The sequence below is a fragment of the Sorex araneus genome, chromosome 4, assembly GCF_027595985.1.
Source record: "Sorex araneus isolate mSorAra2 chromosome 4, mSorAra2.pri, whole genome shotgun sequence".
Classification (NCBI taxonomy): Eukaryota; Metazoa; Chordata; class Mammalia; order Eulipotyphla; family Soricidae; genus Sorex; species Sorex araneus.
Window position 1 is genome coordinate 16104476 of NC_073305.1, and position 18095 is coordinate 16122570.

General features: G+C 49.1%; 1 protein-coding gene across 3 annotated transcripts in view; it reads right to left on the reverse strand.

Moving 5' to 3' along the window:
* The window catches only part of RFTN1 (raftlin, lipid raft linker 1), a 215905-nt gene that overhangs the window by 88278 nt on the left and 109532 nt on the right, over nt 1-18095 (reverse strand). For all 3 annotated transcript variants that reach the window (XM_055135488.1, XM_055135487.1, XM_055135486.1), the window contains exon 4: nt 1858-1966. In XM_055135488.1, the coding sequence (XP_054991463.1) occupies nt 1858-1966 (109 nt within the window). The remainder of the gene's footprint in view (nt 1-1857; nt 1967-18095) is intronic.

Consider the following 18095-nt stretch of genomic DNA (forward strand, 5'->3'; position numbering starts at 1 on the left):
TATGGGGGCCACATCTGGCATACTCAGGGACTGCCAGGGTCCCACCTAACAATGCCAGGGGCAGAGGCAACACGCACTGCTGGGGGTCAAAGCCACGGCCTGTGCGTGCTGAGCTACATCCCCACCCCTGTGACACACAGCTTTCCTGTAGAAGCACCAGCTACTGGGCTTAAATGGGCCCATTCAGGTCTGGAGCAATAGCACAGCGGGTAGGGCACATGCCTTACCCTCGGTCAACAAGGGTTCGATTCCCAGCATCCCATATGGTCCCCTCAGCACTACCAGGAGTAATTCCTGAGTGCATGAGCCAGGAGTAACCCCTGTGCATCACTGGGTGTGACCCCAAAAGCAATCAATCAATCAATCAATCAATCAATCAATCAGTGGGACCATTCAGGGCCCGAGCAACAGTACAGTAGGCAGGGTGCTTGCCTTGTAACTCAGTAGACCCTGGTTGATCCCTGGAACCCCAAATGGTTCCCAAACCTTGAGAAGAAGTTATCCCTGAGAACTAAGCCAGGAGTAAGAACTGAGCACAGATGGGTGTGGCCCAAACCTGCATCCCCTCCCCACCCTCCTTACCCCAACAAATGAAAGTGACAGGAGGCCAGAGCAATAGCACAGAGGGTAGGACACTCGCCTTGCATGTGGCTGACCAACCTGGGTTTGATCCCCAGGATCCCACATGGTCCTTTGTGCCCCACCAGGAGTGACCCTTGAGCACTGAGTCAGGAGTCAGCCCTGAGCACAGAGCCAGGAGTCAGCCTTGAGCACTGCCAGGTGTGACCCAAACCACCACTAATCCTCCCCTGCCTCCAAAACAAAACAAAATAAATAAAAATTGACAATTCAATGGTTTCCCTCTTCTGCAAAATACTTCTCGGTGGTCTCTCACTGCATTTACAGCTGAGTCTCGGCCCCCTCTCACCCCCTCTCGCTCCTTTCTCTCCGGAAGGCTCTTGAGCAGCATGTGTTGGGGTTGGAGGGATCTCACCCTGCCCCAGGGGGGCCCCATCCCCAGGTCAGGAGTGTCTCGACTCCAGGCCCCTCGCTGGGGACCCTCCTGTCAGACTCCTGCCTCACACTCATCCATGTGGAGGGCGGGGACTAGGGTGATACTGTCTCCTGTGTCCCGGCACTTCGGGCTATTTCTGGTCCAAGTTGGTTGCTGACTGTTACTGTTACTGATTTGGCTCATGACCGGATCCAAGCCATCCCGTCCTCACCACCACAGGCCAAGAAATGGGCTCCTACTCCAGGAGAGGGGGTAAGGGACGAGAGCGTGAGCACTGTGCCGGGAACCCAGCCCCAGGTCAGGCCAAAGCATTCCTTCTGCAGTGACGCCGTCCCATGAAGCACAAGTGGACCCCACAATTAGGCAGAAGACCTCACTCAGCGCTAGGGAAGTCTGAAGCTGGACACGTTTCTGGGAGGAAAGCAAACGTCCTGCAGTGAGGTGACCTTCCCAGGCCCCATCCCATGCCAGCAGGCAGGGGACTCTAGTGTGTTCCACAGAGGCCAGGACGTGGGCTCCTGGGAACAGAGCTGAGGTGAGCCCTGCAGACCCCATGCCACCATGGGAGCTCAGAGTCCCAGCAGAGGGTCCCGCTGGCCTAGAGGCCCATCAGCCCTTGATCTTGCACAAGTGCTAAGAGGTGGGGGCGGGGGGAAAAGACGCTCGCCAGCCCAGGAGAAAGGCGGCCAGTCCAGCCAAAGGCCGGGGCTGGACGAGGCCTGGCTCTTGCATGGCCGCACAGGGGGCCCAGGCGGATGAGCAGCCCTGAGCCAGCCCTCAGCCCGATCACTCGGCGGCCTACTCCGCCAACCCGTTCCCTCCTATCTGACCGCGGGGTTCACCTTCTTCACAAACTCGGGGATGAGCTTTTGGTCCGTCAGGTGGTCCAGGGAGGAACAGCAATCTAATTCCAAGACGTAGCCGTCGTTGTGAAGATCGGGCTTCTGAGATCTGAAGAGAGAGCAGAACACACACAAAGGTCGAGACGTTGCGCTAGATTAAAGGAGAAAATCATTGGGTGTTTAATGAAACCCCAAATTCTTTCCTGAAAGCAAGGGCCAGAAGGCACTGCTGAAAAATAACTTAATAGTAAACAACTCGAACGCTATCTAGAGACCTCCATCATGAAAGGACCTCCAAGACGTGTCATTAGCTGAAACACATCATTACAGAACCTGGGTACAATGTGTACCATACGGTTTGGACTCTCCCTCGCACCCTTCTCTCCTGTCCTCACCCCTGCCTGACCCAGGGAGGCATATGCCCCGCCCAGTTTCCATCTGCCAGGGTGGAAGCAAAGGACTCGGAGGACAGCACCCCCTTACAGCAGCTCTTGGGCTGAGCAGGGCTCGGGACGGGAGGAAGAAGAGTGACCTTAAGTATCCACGTACCATTTCAAATAGGAAAATTGGACTTTAACAAAACTTTAGGTTTTTCATGTTTGTATTGGGGGGGATGCCCCGCCCGTGCTGTAGGGGACACCCAGAGGTCCCTCCCCATGACCCGGTGCACCAGGCTGAATTGTTCAGGAACAAGCAATGTGGTAGGTTTTGAGGGTCACCAGAGCCAGGCCTAGTCAGGGGGCCACAAGATGCTGGGAGAAAATTAGGGTCCTGGTCAGGAATGGCTCCTGAGCACTGAGTGATCTCTTCAGTCCCTGAAAAAAAGGTATGAGAAGTGTCCAGCTATACAGAGGGGATTCTGGCAAAAATCTATGAAAATGAAAGCTGCCTCAAAAAGACTCTGAGGCCAGTGGAGCAGAAGTTCTGGGGTGGGGGGGAAGGTAGAGAGGCTTGTCTGTGGTAAACACCTTCAGGCTTCTGAGGTAAGCAGTCACGAGAGGACACTCTGTCACTTCCCACCACTCCTCTGAAGGGCTCCACATGACACAAACGTGGGGCTGAGGAACTTCTGGAAGCACAAAACTGTTGGGATGTAAAGTGACTCCTCGGGCTGGTGGAATTGAACAGGAAGTAGCACTGCGGCTCAGCGGGCAGGACATGCTCTCTTTTTTTTTTTAACTGAATCATCGTGATCGACAGTTACAAGCTTTCATATTTGAGTTTCAGTCATACAATGATCAAACACCCATCCCTCCACCAGGGCACATTCTCCACCACCAATATCCCCAATATTCCCCCCAACCCCTTTCCAACTCTCCTCCCACCTCTATGGCAGACAATTTCCCCCAGAATCTCTCTTTACTTTTGGGCAAATGGTTTGCAATATAGATACTGAGAGGCTATCACATTTAGTCCATTGTCTACTTTCAGCACACATCTCCCATCCCGAAGGATCCCTCCAACCATCATTGACTTGGTGATCCCCTCTCTATCCCAGCTGCCTTCTCCCCCAGCTCACGAGGCAGCTTCCAACCATGGAGCAATATTCCTGGCCCTTGTGTCTACTGTCCTTGGGTGTCAGTCTCCTATTATTTTATATTCCACAAATGAGTGCGGTCCTTCTACATCTGTCCCTCTCTTTTTGACTCGCTTAGACTTTCTCCTGAGGGGCCAGTCAGAGCAAGGAAGGCTCAAGGGCTCTGTCCAGGGCTCCGCCCTAAGAGAGCTGCTCTCCAGAGGGGAGTGGGAGTGGGGCCCTCTCTGCCTGTTCCTGAGGATCGCTACCTCAGTGGTGGTTTGGGGCAGCGGGGAGGCTGTCTGGGCCCAGGAGAGCTGGTGAAGCCAGAACCCTCTTCCCTCTGTCTTTCCCTTCCTGCTGCTGTGATGACAGGGCAGGACATGCACGCCTGGGTGTGATGCTCCCACATATTCAGGCTGCAGTGCCTGTTGGAAGTCACTGAGGTGTGCGCGGAGGTGCACCGTCCCGGCCCCAGCCTCACCGCGCACGGCAGCCACAGAGCTCCCTCACACCTGGCCCACACTGCACAGAAGGGCCGAGGCTCCCAAACAACTGAGTTTAGGGGTCCCACTCATGGCCTCATACCTGCAAGGCAGGCGCGCTTGCCATGGAGGCCCCTGAGGACCCCAGAAAATGTGGTTTTGTAAAAATTTGGGGGCCATCTCTGGCGATGCTTGGGGTCAAACCTGGGTCGCCCACAGGCAGAGTAGGTGCTCTTGTTCTCCTAGCCATCTCCCTCTCTCACCTCTCCATGGAACATTCTGAATGTGGGCATTTCACAAGAAGCACTTGAGACACACCTACCTCATCAAAAAAGAAGTTTCCAAATGCTACCTGCCATGATATTTTTAAAAAAGAATTTCTAAAACCCCTATGTCATTGCAGGTGATTTATGGGCGTCCAGGGAGATATGGCTGGGGTTCTTGCACTTGCCTGGATCCCAATGGCCCCAGTTCAATCCCTGATCCTGCACAGGGTTCCCCTGAGTACCACCAGAGGTCACTCTGGAGCACTGAGACTGGAACAGTCCTTGAACATGGCTGGGTTCATCCCACTCCCCATCCCCCTTACCCCAAGCCATTTATGTGCCCATTAACTATCTGGGAATGATTTACCTGAAATTCAAAAGTGAAAGAAGTAAAGTAGATTGGGTACTCCCCAGGCACCCGGCTGTGATCAGGGAATCAAATGTTAATAGCATCTTTTGACTTTAATTTTCCTTCTGACAGATCCTTTTAGGAGGAGGGATGGGTGGCACACACGTTTGAAGGACAAAACAACAAACTGACTCCAAACTGTTCACACTGAAAATGCACCCATTGGAAACAAATAAACCAAGTCTGCACTTCAGCTCGCCTGGGAAGACCAGTCTCCTGTCCTCCGGTGCTTCCTGGCCTCACGGAAGGGAGTTTCTAGAGGAATGAGAGCAGAAAAGGCTCCGATTTTTTGAAAGAAAGGACCTGGTGGAAAATATTCTGTATTGTGTGGGATTGCAAGCCAAGCCAGGCACGGGAGGGGAAGAGTCTGAGGGGGCAAATTCCACGTGATAAGCATTAGCTGAATTGGTGAGATTTACTAGACTCACCCACTTATATTTTAAAGAATTCAGTTGGAAAACAATAATCATTTAAAATAAGTTATCCCCTCAGCACCCTGCCCAGGAGATAAGCGGAGGGAAAAGTGAGGAATTTCCAGCCCCAAGTCACAAGGAATGACTGTTGCACAAGTTTAATAATGATCACGTTGGGTTCTGGAATAAATTCTGGAAGGCAGACACTCTTGGTTAACTGCACTGGAACATTAGCTCTGTTACAGCGGAGCTGAAGGTAGTATAGCAGCTCAACAAAGATGGGCATTATTACAACTTTCCTGGGGGAACCATGAAGAAAACAATCTCTGGCCCGTGAGTCTGTGATCTCTTGAGAAACCCAAGCGAAGGTTCTGATGCACATTGTGGGAAGAGATGAGGCCCTCCTGCACTTTAAAGCAGATCATCGAAAATGAAAGGATTTAACACTGACAGGTCAAGGGAGGGGATGAAGACCCTTGAAGGACTAAAGCCATTGAGCTACAACTGGATGTGAGGTACAGTCCCATGAAACCCTTCTCCACACCACATAAGCAAAACAAGAACAGCAACAAAAAATATCATATCTGGGAGTTTGGGGCTCCTGAGCACTGGCAGGGGCAGGGAAGTGGACACACCCTCAGGTGACGCGCCCTCCCCTCCCTACCAATCCTAGACTTCTTTGCCTTGTGCTTTCCCTCCCTTCTGTGGGGACAGGACCTACATAGGCCTCTGACCAACACACTGTGGCAGAGGGGATAAGATTTTATTCTTAAATTTCACTCGGGATTCTAAGATTTTCTCAGCGACTGGCGCCAAAAACGGCCCCCGTGGGTTGTGAAGAACTAAGGTTACGTTATGACAGGAGCACATGGCAGGGGGATGGTGGGCAACACTGACCAAGAGCCAGCAAGAAACAGGGATCTCAGTTCTACCGCTCTGAGGAGATGATCAACGCTGCCAACAAGCCAGGGCACACGGAAGCGGGTCTTTGCCTGGCCGAGCTTCTGATGAGACCACAGCCCAGCTCTGTTACAGCCTGACAAGACCCCGGCAGAGAACCCAGAAAATGGGCAGAAACTGCTTGTGCCGTGAGTCGCTGAGTCTGTGACAATTTCTTACAGAGCTCAGAGAAGTGATAGATGTGCTCCCAGCTTCACCTCAGGAGCAGCCCCCCATGCTGGGGGAAGGCCAGTCCCATAAGATGCAGACACTGGAGGCAGCGTCTGTCAGAAGATGAGTGTCCTGCGTCTTTGAAAGCAGAGGCAACCGTGGCCTGGATTTCCAGGGGACCACGGTCTGAGGGAACAGGTGCTCTGCAATTTATCAAGTTCCTCAGGAAGAAGAGCGGTCCTGAAACTCTGCTAAACTCTCAGGCACTTGCCATCCCTGTGTGTGGACATGCATGTACAGCACATGTGTGTGTGTGCATGAGTTTTCCCACACATGAGTGTGGGTGGGTGTGTTTGTGAGAGTGTGTTAGGGTTAGAGGAACATCACTTATGTGCAGGACAAGCTCGTGTCCTTGTGTCATCCTGGGAAAGCAAAGGGGAAAGCACCAAACTTCCCCTGAAAGGCAGCCAAGACGTCGCTTCTGGGAAGGACGGAGAGGCTGGGAATTGGTGAGGGAAAAGAGGAACACAGACAGCATTGTGGGACATGCCGGCTTAACGACCAGCCAAAGACTCCTTATCTGGAAATAAACAGTAGATACTCCAAGCTGAAATGCAGCGGGTCAGAGACGAGTCCCATGGACACTGACAGATGCTTCTCTATGGCCCTCCCTGACCCCATCATTCCTCCACATTTATTCATTAGAGGCTAAGTACAGGCTCCAGAGCTAACTGGGTGAGTCACTTACCAGCTCTGGGTCTTTGGACCATTTATCTAAACTTTTTGTGGATGCTAAATGAAAGTACTAGGTGTTTCTCTCTCTTAGCATCATTGTGAAGATTAAATACAGCAAGGGCACACCAAGTTCTTCATAGAGGATGTTGCAAAAGGTCCAGATTCCACACATACCTACGCCTGCAGACCTATTGAGATTGGGTAGGTCCTTCTTCACCTTTCGAGCACCCCTCACAGTACACCATTTCTCATTCTGCAATAAACACCAGCCACCTTACCACTATGCTCTGCATACTGACTACTTTGCCTTACACCAACAAGCAGATGAAACATCATCTCTTGCCCTCACTGTGGAAAGGGGTGGGAAGTCAACAATAAACATGCATGAGCTCTTCCAGGGGCATTTTAGTGGTGGTCGATGTGCGTGCAAGGAGAAAGAAATGGAACGTGATAAGGAGAACCAGGAGTGGGGCTGTAGAACTGCAATTCGAAGGAACATGATCAGAATGGCCTCATTGGAAGCGATGTTTACAATAAAGGTCTAGAGGAGGTGAGGGAGCTGGATGAACTGGTATCCAGGACACAAACTTCCAGGCAGAGGGAATAGTGAATGTGAAGGTCCTACGACCACACTCATGAGGAATCTACAGCTGGAGCTCTGTGAACCAGGGGCAGGGGGAGGAGGAGAAAGTAAGACCAGTGAGACAGATTGAGGCCAACGGCTTTGACTCAATGACCTGGGAGGTGTGCAAGTGAGAAGCTTCCAGGTCTGCTTTACCTTGCAAAGGATCTAGCTGTAGGGGGCAGCTGACTGACTGAGTGGTTCAAGCAGGAGATGATCAGGCTCAAAGTGCACTGAGCATGATGCAGCAACTCAATGTACACCGAGAATGATGCAGTAACTCAAAATGCACTGAGAGTGATGCAGCAACTCAATGTACACCGAGAGTGATGCAGCAATTCAACATGCACCGAGAGTGATGCAGCAACTCAATGTACACCGAGAGTGATGCAGCAACTCAACGTGCACCGAGAGTGATGCAGCAACTCAACATGCACCGAGAGTGATGCAGCCACTCAACATGCACCGAGAGTGATGCAGCAACTCAACATGCACCGAGAGTGATGCAGCAACTCAACATGCACCAAAAGTGATGCAGCAACTCAACGTGCACCGAGAGTGATGCAGCAACTCAACATGCACCAAAAGTGATGCAGCAACTCAACGTGCACCGAGAGTGATGCAGCAACTCAACATGCACCAAAAGTGATGCAGCAACTCAACGTGCACCGAGAGTGATGCAGCAACTCAACATGCACCAAAAGTGATGCAGCAACTCAACATGCACCGAAAGTGATGCAGCCATTCAACGTGCACCGAGAGTGATGCAGCAACTCAACGTGCACCGAGAGTGATGCAGCAACTCAACATGCACCGAGAGTGATGCAGCAACTCAACGTGCACCGAGAGTGATGCAGCAGCTGCGAGAATTGCTGGGCTCTGGAGACATTTTGAAGGCAAGAGCCTTCAACACTTCCTTATCTCCAGGTGGTGGGGTGTAAAAGAGAGCAGAAGGATTTCTTCCCCGGCAGCTGGGACAATGGACAAAGTTACCAAAAGTCAAATGGGGACAACTGTGGGTGGGGCAGATGTGAGGGGCTGGGGAGTGAGATCAAAAATACAGTTTCCGATGGATCAAGGGTGACAGATTTAGTCCATATCCACAGAGAGATGTGTGGAAGCTCTGGCTAAATATATATGTGAATCTGGACTTGGAGAGAGGGAGTGGGAGATGTAAATTTGCGAGTCATCAGCTTCCAGATGGTAAAACATGAGCTGGGATGAGATCACAATGGATGCAGAAAAGCAACAGTCAAGGGCTTAGGTTTGGGGTTTCTTCTGCCATGAAAAAGGTTGGAGAGAAATGGGAGAAAGGAACAGGTGGGTGAAGAGGGAGCAACCAGGAAGGAAGAAAAAAAAATTTTTTTTAATGTCCTATTGGGGACATTGAAACAAAGTCCCTCTCAGAGAGCCTGGCAAGCTACCAAGAGTATCCTACCCACAGGGCTGAGCCTGGCAAGCTACCATACTGGATATGCCCAAAACAGTAACAAATGACGGTCCTCATTCCCCTGATCCTGAAAGAGCCCCCAGTACACCATCAAGCTTCACTAGCATGTGACAGGGACGAATGGAGACGTTACTGGCGCCCACACGAGCAAATCAATGAACAAGGGGATGACAGTGATACAGTGATACAGTCCTGATGGAGAAGCAGAACCAAGGAAGCAAGTAAGGAGGCTGGGGAGGAGACCATCGGGTCAATTGCCCCAGTGAAGGAATTCACAATCAATTCTTCAACTTACTTATCCTCTTGGAATTCCAAGAAGGAAGTGGGTTTAACTCCCTCCTGGGGTGTGACAAATCAGTTTGCATTCAGTATATGATCATGCTGTCAACTGGGCTGATTGTCAAATTAATCTGTCAATTTGGGTTGTGAATTGCTTGGATCCTAGCAAAGAAAGAAAACATCTTTGCTGTTGGGTCATTTCTCAGAAATATCCCGAAGCCACACGCCCTCCTCTCCTCCTTCCTGCTGTACCCAGCCCCACACGCACCCCCCATCCCTCCCCCTCCACACGCCCCCCCAGCCCCCTCACCAATTTTTGCATAGCACTGGAGAGCTGGGCAGGTTAAGGTCAGCCATTCCAAGGGGATTATTTGAAAGGAAGGAAGAGGGACTGAGAGGCTATTACTGAGCAGAAAAGTGCCGTACTGAAAAGCAGGACAAAATGAATTCAAATTCTGGGCGTGTAGCAGCAGAGCACTAACAAGACTGTTGGAAAAAAAATAAAAACCAGAATAGTCCCGGAGAAGAAGCAGCTAAGACATCAGCTACGTTTTTAAAAGCCATCACGACGTGACAACCCGTGCAGTGCGAGGTCCTGGAGCAAGTCCCAGAACTGAAAGATGGCACCGAGGGAGAAACCGATGGGATCGCAGTCAGACCCGCAATTTGGTGGACAGTAGCAAGCCCTGGGGTCAACATTTTCATTCCACTAAGTGTTCCCTGGTAAGGCAAGGTATTCCCGCTAGGAGAATCTTGGTGCAGGGCCCATGGAAAGGCTGCTGTGTCTTTGTAACTTTTTTGTTAACTTTGAAATTCGTCAAAAAAAAAAAATATTTTCTGAGAAAGGGTGAAGGGGCCGGGGTGGTGGCACACATGTACATGGAGCCTCGGGTTTGATGCCTGGCACTACATGTGCTCCCTGCATGTGGCCCCATGACAAATATGTGTATATACATATATATATATGTACATATATATGTATATATATATATATCAATTCTTTAAAAAACACAATTTTCTGAAAAAAGAAAGATGGGGCTGGAGAGAGAGTACAGCAGGTATAACCTTGCATGTGGCTGACCCAGGCTGTGTTCGGGCTGACCCTGGTGCCCCTATGATCCCCTGAACCCCACCGGGAGTGATCCCTGAGCACTAAAAGAAAGGAAAGACCATCATCTACCATGGAGGATTGGCTTCATTATGTGATATTTGTTCTGGGTCCGTGTCTCTAGAGTTCTCCCTGACTACCCTCGTTATATAAGAGACACCTAAAATTGCAACATCAAAATAACTGAATCTGGGGAGGGGGGGTGGGAAAGAATCATTTCCTTGAATATGCCCCAACTTTTGGCACAGACATCACGCAGAGAATAGCCTTGGACTCAGTGCCACGGGTGGGGTATCCCCCAGGCCAGAGATTAACCCTGGATTACACTGAGAAGTGCTCACAGGATCCAGGTTGAACCCCATTCCACTGGGATGAGGCATCTGGCCTGGGCAAAGGAAACTCCCCTATAATTCCCCTGTGCACGCAGGGTGGAGGAGCATGGCATACATGGGGTGTGATGTCTGTGCCACACTTCTGGGGACCATCCCTGGGAAGTAGCTGAGCAAGTGCACCGGACAGAAAAACAGTGATATTGACTTGAAGGACCCATCATGCAACTCCTATGTCCAACAGATGACCAAGCTCCAAGAAAAGGACCCAGAGTTGAAGAGGGGGATGAGAATCTTTCTCTAAGCCTCCTTTCTCAGGAAAATCCAAAAGGACTGCCAACATTTTTCACATTAACAGTCTGCCTCTATTTTTTTGTGCTAAGAATCAACATATTATGTGTCATGCGTTCTACTGCTGACACACAGCCCTTTTAATTTTGACTTATTTGGGGGGCAGGAGTAGACCATACTTAGCATTGCTTAGGGACTATTCCTGGCTCTCTGCTCAGAAATGACCCCTGGCAGGGCTCAGGGGACCATATGCGGTGTCAAGATTGCAGGTGGGATCAGATACATACTCAAGGCAAGTGCCTTACCTCCTGTACTATCTCTCTGGCCTCCCCCTTTAAATTTTTTCATGGTGACAAAGTACAAAAAACACAGCATTTACCATCTTAACCATTTCCAAGCATGCAATTCAGTGCCATTTAAGTAAACTCCCAAATGTAGGGCAAGCCTTGCCACTCTGTTTCCAGAATCTTCTCATCCTCTCAAACAATCCTCACTTGTTTGACAGCCCTATAAATGGGACGGGCCCACGTGAGCAAGTGAGAAAAAAATTTTTAAATGCTTTTCAAACAAACACATAAAAGTGGACTTAGACAATGAGCATCTGCACACAAATCTTTTCTACATGTAAAATATGAGAGTAAGGAGCCTTCAGTGTCAACACAAATGTTCACAGTTGTCAGACTTGTTTCAGTTGCTGATAAAAGACCACCTTAGTCTGTGCCTTGTCGACCTCATTTCTCATATGCAAACATCAACCATAATTAAAGCAGCCAGACTCGAGTCAAACCCAGCAATCCTCACCCATCGCAGAAACCCCTTCTCCCCCCAATTGTTTGGTTATTTCCCAGACAGCCACAGGGGCTGAAGGTCACACTAAGGATTGCAAACCCGAAGGTCCACATGAGTGAGAAAGCATCTCGCTTTGATCCAAGCACACAATTTACAGGCAATTTGTGTTCGGGTGAAAGGTACTGGAATCGTCTCCTTGTCCCACAAGAAATAGGCTCTTGTATTTTATTTCAAACACACAGCTGAGGCAGAGTCGCCCTCACAGTCTCATCTGAGATTTGCGTGGCTGCAGAGACACCTGTGTCCACCTTGAGGGAGGTCACTGTACAGCGACAAATCAAATGGTGTCACTGGAGTCCTGTCATAACAGTACAGATGGGATGATGGGGAAGGAATATGCTCTGGTCAGCCAGGCGGGGTATGACACTGTCATTCCTAGGAATCCCAGGCCTGGACTGCCAAAGCCTTTTGCTCCCCAACACCACTTTTTTTTTTTTTAAGAAGCCATTAAATCATGTCTTGTTCTGTTATTATATCAGCCAAAGCAGTCAAATTTTGACTCCAAACATTCCTTGGGGGTATTTGGTCACACCCAGACATGCTCAGGGTTTATTCCTAGCTCTGTGCTCAAGGATCATTCTTGGTGGTACTCAGGGCACCGTAAGTGATGCTGGGGACCAAATCTGAGTCAGTCTCACATATGGCAAGCACCTCAGTTCCTGTGCTATCTCTCCACTGTGCTATCTCTCCCAAACACTGATCCATATGCCACCCATATTTGAGACTGAACTTGACCTCTCCATCACTGGCCTCTCGGCTACAGAGTCAAAGTTCCAAGCTGAGGCACCCCAGGCAGGATGTCAAGGAGAAGATAAGAGTTAACAGACTATCTAGCTGTATCAGAGTCAGAAGGACGAGCTCACAAACACAACCCGGATCACTGGGCCCTCTTGGTGACGCAGCAGATTCTTCTCTGCGCCTGTGGCCCGGGTAAACCATGCCAGCTCACTTACAAGGCCCATCTGCTCACTCACCGCCTCCAACATAACCCCTCTCTGAGCCCTGGAGGAACATGCTTACCAGCACACCCTGTAACACTCAGGAGTGCTTGACATATGCAAAGTGATGGCCCACTCTTGGGTTAATGCTCACGTGATCCTGACCCCCCTCCCAAACAGTCAGTTGAATACGTTTTTACGGCCTCAGGCAAATCAGAATCTGATTTCAAAATCAGGCTTCAAACTAACAAATGCCTGGTGAAAAAGTATTATAAACTATACGTTATAATAATAAACATGTGAATAAAAACCACCCGAACACACTACTTTTCAATAATAAACATGTAACGTCTCACTTTCAACTCATAAATCCCTGAGATAGCTTCAAAGGCCAGGAGTTTAAACAGTTCCTTTTTCCCAGGACATGAGGCAGAGTTTGAACTGAGTTATGAAAAGGAGAGAATGTGCAGATCATCAATAGAGCTATTTTTGCTTCATCTAGGAATAATCAGAAAGAAACGGTGACAAACACAAACTGAGATTACTAGGCACCTCTCCAACGGGGGTGGGGGGAGGGCGGGAATCACTAAATGTCAGTTGACAGAAATGAATTCTTTATTTCTGGGAAACAGGAAGGAATTTTAAGATATTTTCCCCAAGGCTATACCAGGTTCAAGTAGAATGATTGGAACATATTTTATTTTTAAAAGGAGCAATTAGAAGAAAAGTGAACAACAGATTTGAAAAAGACTTGCCCATGAAAGAGAACGGTTTTACTGGGCTATATAAGCCTAAAGACAACATAAAGATGTGGTCATCATCTATTCAGCACTCTCTTGACCACTGGCCATGAGATTTTGAGGTTGAGTCCCATCCACAAGACATCTATGAGGAAAGCTGAGCCATATAAAAACAGATGATGTAAGAGAATCCCATTTCCAGTGAAAAAAGGGGTAATTAGGAAAATTTCAAAATAAGCCAACACGTGTGCAATCCTTGGAACTGTACTGTGGGCTATTCACAAGACAAAGGACAAAAAGGACCTTCCTGAGAGGGAGAACAGAAATTAAACATATTGTGTGTGTGTGTGTGTGTGTGGTATGTATGTGTATGTGTGTGAGTGCATGTGTGTGTATGTGTGTGTGTGTGTGTGGTGTGTATGTGTGTGTGTGTGAGTGCATGTTTGTGTATGTGTGTGTGTGTGTGTGTGTGTGTGTGTGTGTGTAGGGGGAAGGGTGAAAACATGAGTTGTATAACAGAATGCTCAGCTAGGTAAAATGTGCATGGAGGTAAGGTTGGTTGTTTTAACTCAGCTGGACTAGGTAACACCAGCCTAATGAATGTATGCGCGAGCCTCAGAGTTTGAGCACTGGGCAGGAGTGTCTAATGTTATTTTCTTCTAGGCAGCTTCTTGCATCTCTGTGTGAAGTCCTCTGTGGCTACAGCAGAAGGGTGGAAATCCAGCCCATATTTTAAAATGTTATTTTACCTTATTATTATTTTTAATATCTTATAGCCTACTTCTCCCTCTGGGAGAACCTGGCAGGCTACCGGGAGTTTCCTGCCCACACAGGAGAGCCTGGCAAACTCCCTGTGGTGTATTCATATGCCAAAACCAGTAACAACCTGGGTCTCATTCCTCTGACCCAGAAAGAGCATCCAATGCAGTATCGTTGGGAAGGACGAGTAGAGAGAGGCTTCTAAAATCTCAGGGCCAGGACGAATGGAGGCGTTACTGAGACTGCTCGAGAAATTTGACGAGAAATTTTGAGAAATCCCTGGGTGCTTTACCAGGGATTCCCAGCCAACGGACCAGTGGATCATACGAGGGCCCAAAGATGCAATGCTGCCAGGACCCTGTGGTACAGGGGGCACCTGGGTCACCCTGGAGGTGCTGGGGCCCTCAACACTGTGCCTGGCAATGCCTGGGAACAGTGAGCCAGGGTCAGGCTCATGACCCAAAGTGCTAGGCACAGACCCAAAGTGCTGAACTATTTCCCAGCCCTGAAAGCCAGCTTGCTGCTGTAACTCATCACAACAAATGAGAGTTGATTTCCTCCTGTGGTCAAGGGCAATCACACATGAACTTGGACGAAATGAGATATGAAGATAAGAGATGTTTAGGAAGATTAAGCTGATGATATTTTGTGCGATGTAGAAAGGGGGGAAGAATATGAAATTTCTTTTCATATACTTTTTTTGGGGGGAGATATGAAAGCTGAGCTAAGTTTTCTGCAGAGGGAGTAGACGCATGGGAGAGAAATTTCAGGAATTTTTGACCCTGAATTGGTGGTGGTTGAATATCAGGGTTAACTTTAAACCACCTCTTCCCAGAAATGCTTTCACGACAGTGGGGAAAAGATTTCCAACCATTTTTATCACCCTCCCCTGACTCCTTTTGAGATCAAACACATCTTATTTCCCCTCCCCTATGCCCATCAAAATGAGGCAACTGGGTTTGAAAGTTTCTCTAATATGTAACGCTTCAGAAATGCGTGGGATGGGGTAACCCACGAAAATAAAATTCTAGTGATTCTTTATAGAAAGCTCCTGACTATAGAGCCCATCAGGTGAGCTCAGAAGTAGCAGGTAGAGAGAACGAATGCATAGATGGGTCTTCTCCCATTTCCCCTCCCTCTTATCACAGACGGTCTCAACAGACAGTCACCACTTCTGAGGGACAGAATTTGCTACCTATTACCAAGAATGTTCTAGAAATGAAGGGGAGGATATGCAAATGGCAACTTAACCACACACTCTCTTAGCTGTGACCTGCCAAGGAGGTGCGTGTCACTCTGGGCATCTGCGTCTCCAGCAACGGCTGTTTATTCTAGAGCAATCTAGCCACATCCTGTCTCGCTGTTCACAGTTGAGGCCAGCTCCCTGGCAGGGAAGCCAGCAGCGGCTGCACCACACAAGGAGTTCACCACAGACCTTAAAAGGCAAGAGGGAAAGCAAACTCACGAGGACCCCAAAGATCCATGTGTAAGTATAATGGGGCCGTGGAAATATTCCAGTACTCCGCCAGCACAGCAACAGGAAAACACCACCCCCCACCAGGGTAGATGTGGGCAGGATTCTACTTTCTTGGGAAAGTGGCAAAGCAAAGGCTGCTCTGACCGAGGGGAACGGACTAACGGCAGCAAGAGTGCACAGCGGGTTCTATCTGGCCACAAGCTGAACCCTCACTCAGCAGAGCAAGCCAGCCCGCCTGGTGGTCCAGGTTGAGAAGACCCACAGGATAGGCGAACAGAAACAGCAATGAAGGTTCTGCCAGGATGTTCTGTGCAGCCAGGAAGGTTCTGTTGCAGGATGTTCAGAGGTCAGGTCGGGTCAAATGGCATGACGTCTCTTCTCATCGGCATTGAAAGTGCACGTTCTAAGTAAAAGCCTACTCCGCATTTCCTTTGAGATCTTGTCACACAGGGCCTCTCCTATACCTCCACCCCCCCTTTCAGCAGCCCTGACGTGCTCGTTGCTCCAGAGCACTGAAAAGGTGGCTGGTACCAGTGAGGACTTGGTTTGTAAAAATTATTTCCTTTAAGAACAAACGTGGGGCTGGAGTGATATTATAGTGGGCAGGGCGTTTGCCTTGCACGTGACCGGCCTGGGTTTGATTCCCAGCATCCCATATGGTCCCCCGAGCACAGCCAGGGGTAATTCCTGAGTGCAGAGCCAAGAGTAACCCCTGTGCATCACCAGGTGTGACCCAAAAAGAAAGCAAACAAACATAATAACCTCTCAGTATCTGTGTTGCAAACCCCAAAAGGGGGGAGGGAAAGTGCAGGGTGGGGAGAGAGAGAGAGAGAGAGAGAGAGAGACAGAGAGACAGAGAGAGAGAGAGAGACAGAGAGACAGAGACAGAGACAGAGACAGAGAGACAGAGAGAGAGACAGAGGCCGGGGGTAGGGTGACATTGGTGGTGGGAAACGTGCAGTGATGGAGGGACAGGTGTTGGGACATTGTATGACTGAAACCCGTGAAACCCAACCATGAACAACTTTGTAATTGTGTATCTCATGGTGACTCAATTGAAAAAAATTTTTTTAATTAAAAATTATTTCCTTTTAATTCAATCTATATAGCCATGTGGAGCAAGTGACTATATCATAGTTTACCACTAAATACCTTCACCCTGTTTTCAAACCTTAGGGTGCAAATGGATCACCAAGAATCACGGGAAGATGCAGATTGTGATTCTAGGACTGTGTGGGGCCTGGGGATCTGCATTTCCAAGACACTGCCAGGAGACCCCAAAGTTGTAGGCGAGTGGACCACGTGATGATCGTCAGGCCTCTGGGTGCTTCCGGAACCACAGGTGGGACCCAGCAGCCTTGTCAGTCAGTGGTTTCTAAGTTTCTGATGACACATCTGGCCAGTAAACAGCTCCTGTATCCTCCACCGTACCAACAGCCTCCGTTGACAAAACACCAGAGGGACCAGGAAACACAGCAGGTAAGCTTGTGCCAGACCTGAGTTCAATTTCTGTCATACCGCTCGGTCACTTGAACATCATTGGGTGTGGCCTGGAGGCCCCCAACACTGCCAAAGTGACCGAATGAGCCCTGGCAGTGCAGGACCTGAACAGAATAGCATTCATGGGTTCTTCCATCGGCCCACTGCCCAGTTGGCCCCCTTCAAAGGGTTCTCCCCCAAAATCACAGAGGTGAAAAAGCATTTGAAAAGGTGAGAAATGGATGGAGTAAGAAAAAAACTTGATTGGGTAGGTTTGTATCATTAAAATTCTATTTCATGGTATAAATATACTTTGGGGGAGCGAGTCTGAAGAAGTGTTTAGGGGACTGAGGGATTACTTCCGTGATGCTTTGCTGACCTGAGTCGGCGGCTCAGTACTTGGTTCCAGTGTAGGTGAGGGCTCCCGGGGCCAGTGCTCGGAGCCAGTGAGGGCAGGGGATGAAGCTCGGGTCCTCGCATGCAAGGCACATGTCCTGTCCCTAAGCTATCTCCCTCGGAAGGCAAACATTTATAGTGAGATTTACTGATTAGGATCAAGGCAATAAAATGCACATTTCAAAATGTCTTCGTGACCATCTTTTCCTGTCAGACCTAAATAGGCAGGCTTGGGTTTTCAAATTTTGCTGCAAAGCAACGGTAAGAGATGCGTCATCAATGCAGTCATTTTCCGTGTGTGTGTGTGTGTGTGTGTGTGTGTGTGTCTGTGTCTGTGTGTCTGTGTGTGTCTGTGTGTGTGTGAGTTTATAAATGTGTTTGTGTTGTGTGAGTGAGAGAGAAAACTCAGGGGGTGGGGTGGGATTTTACATTTAAATTACTAGTATTCTCCTTGCTCTGCAGTCACTTTACAGGAATTTTTTCAAGCCATGTGTACATTACATGAGGGTTAATTCAGTTAAAGAATTTTTTTTTTTAATTCTCCAATTCACTTCACTGTTCTCAATTAAAAGTGTTCCTCTGAACCC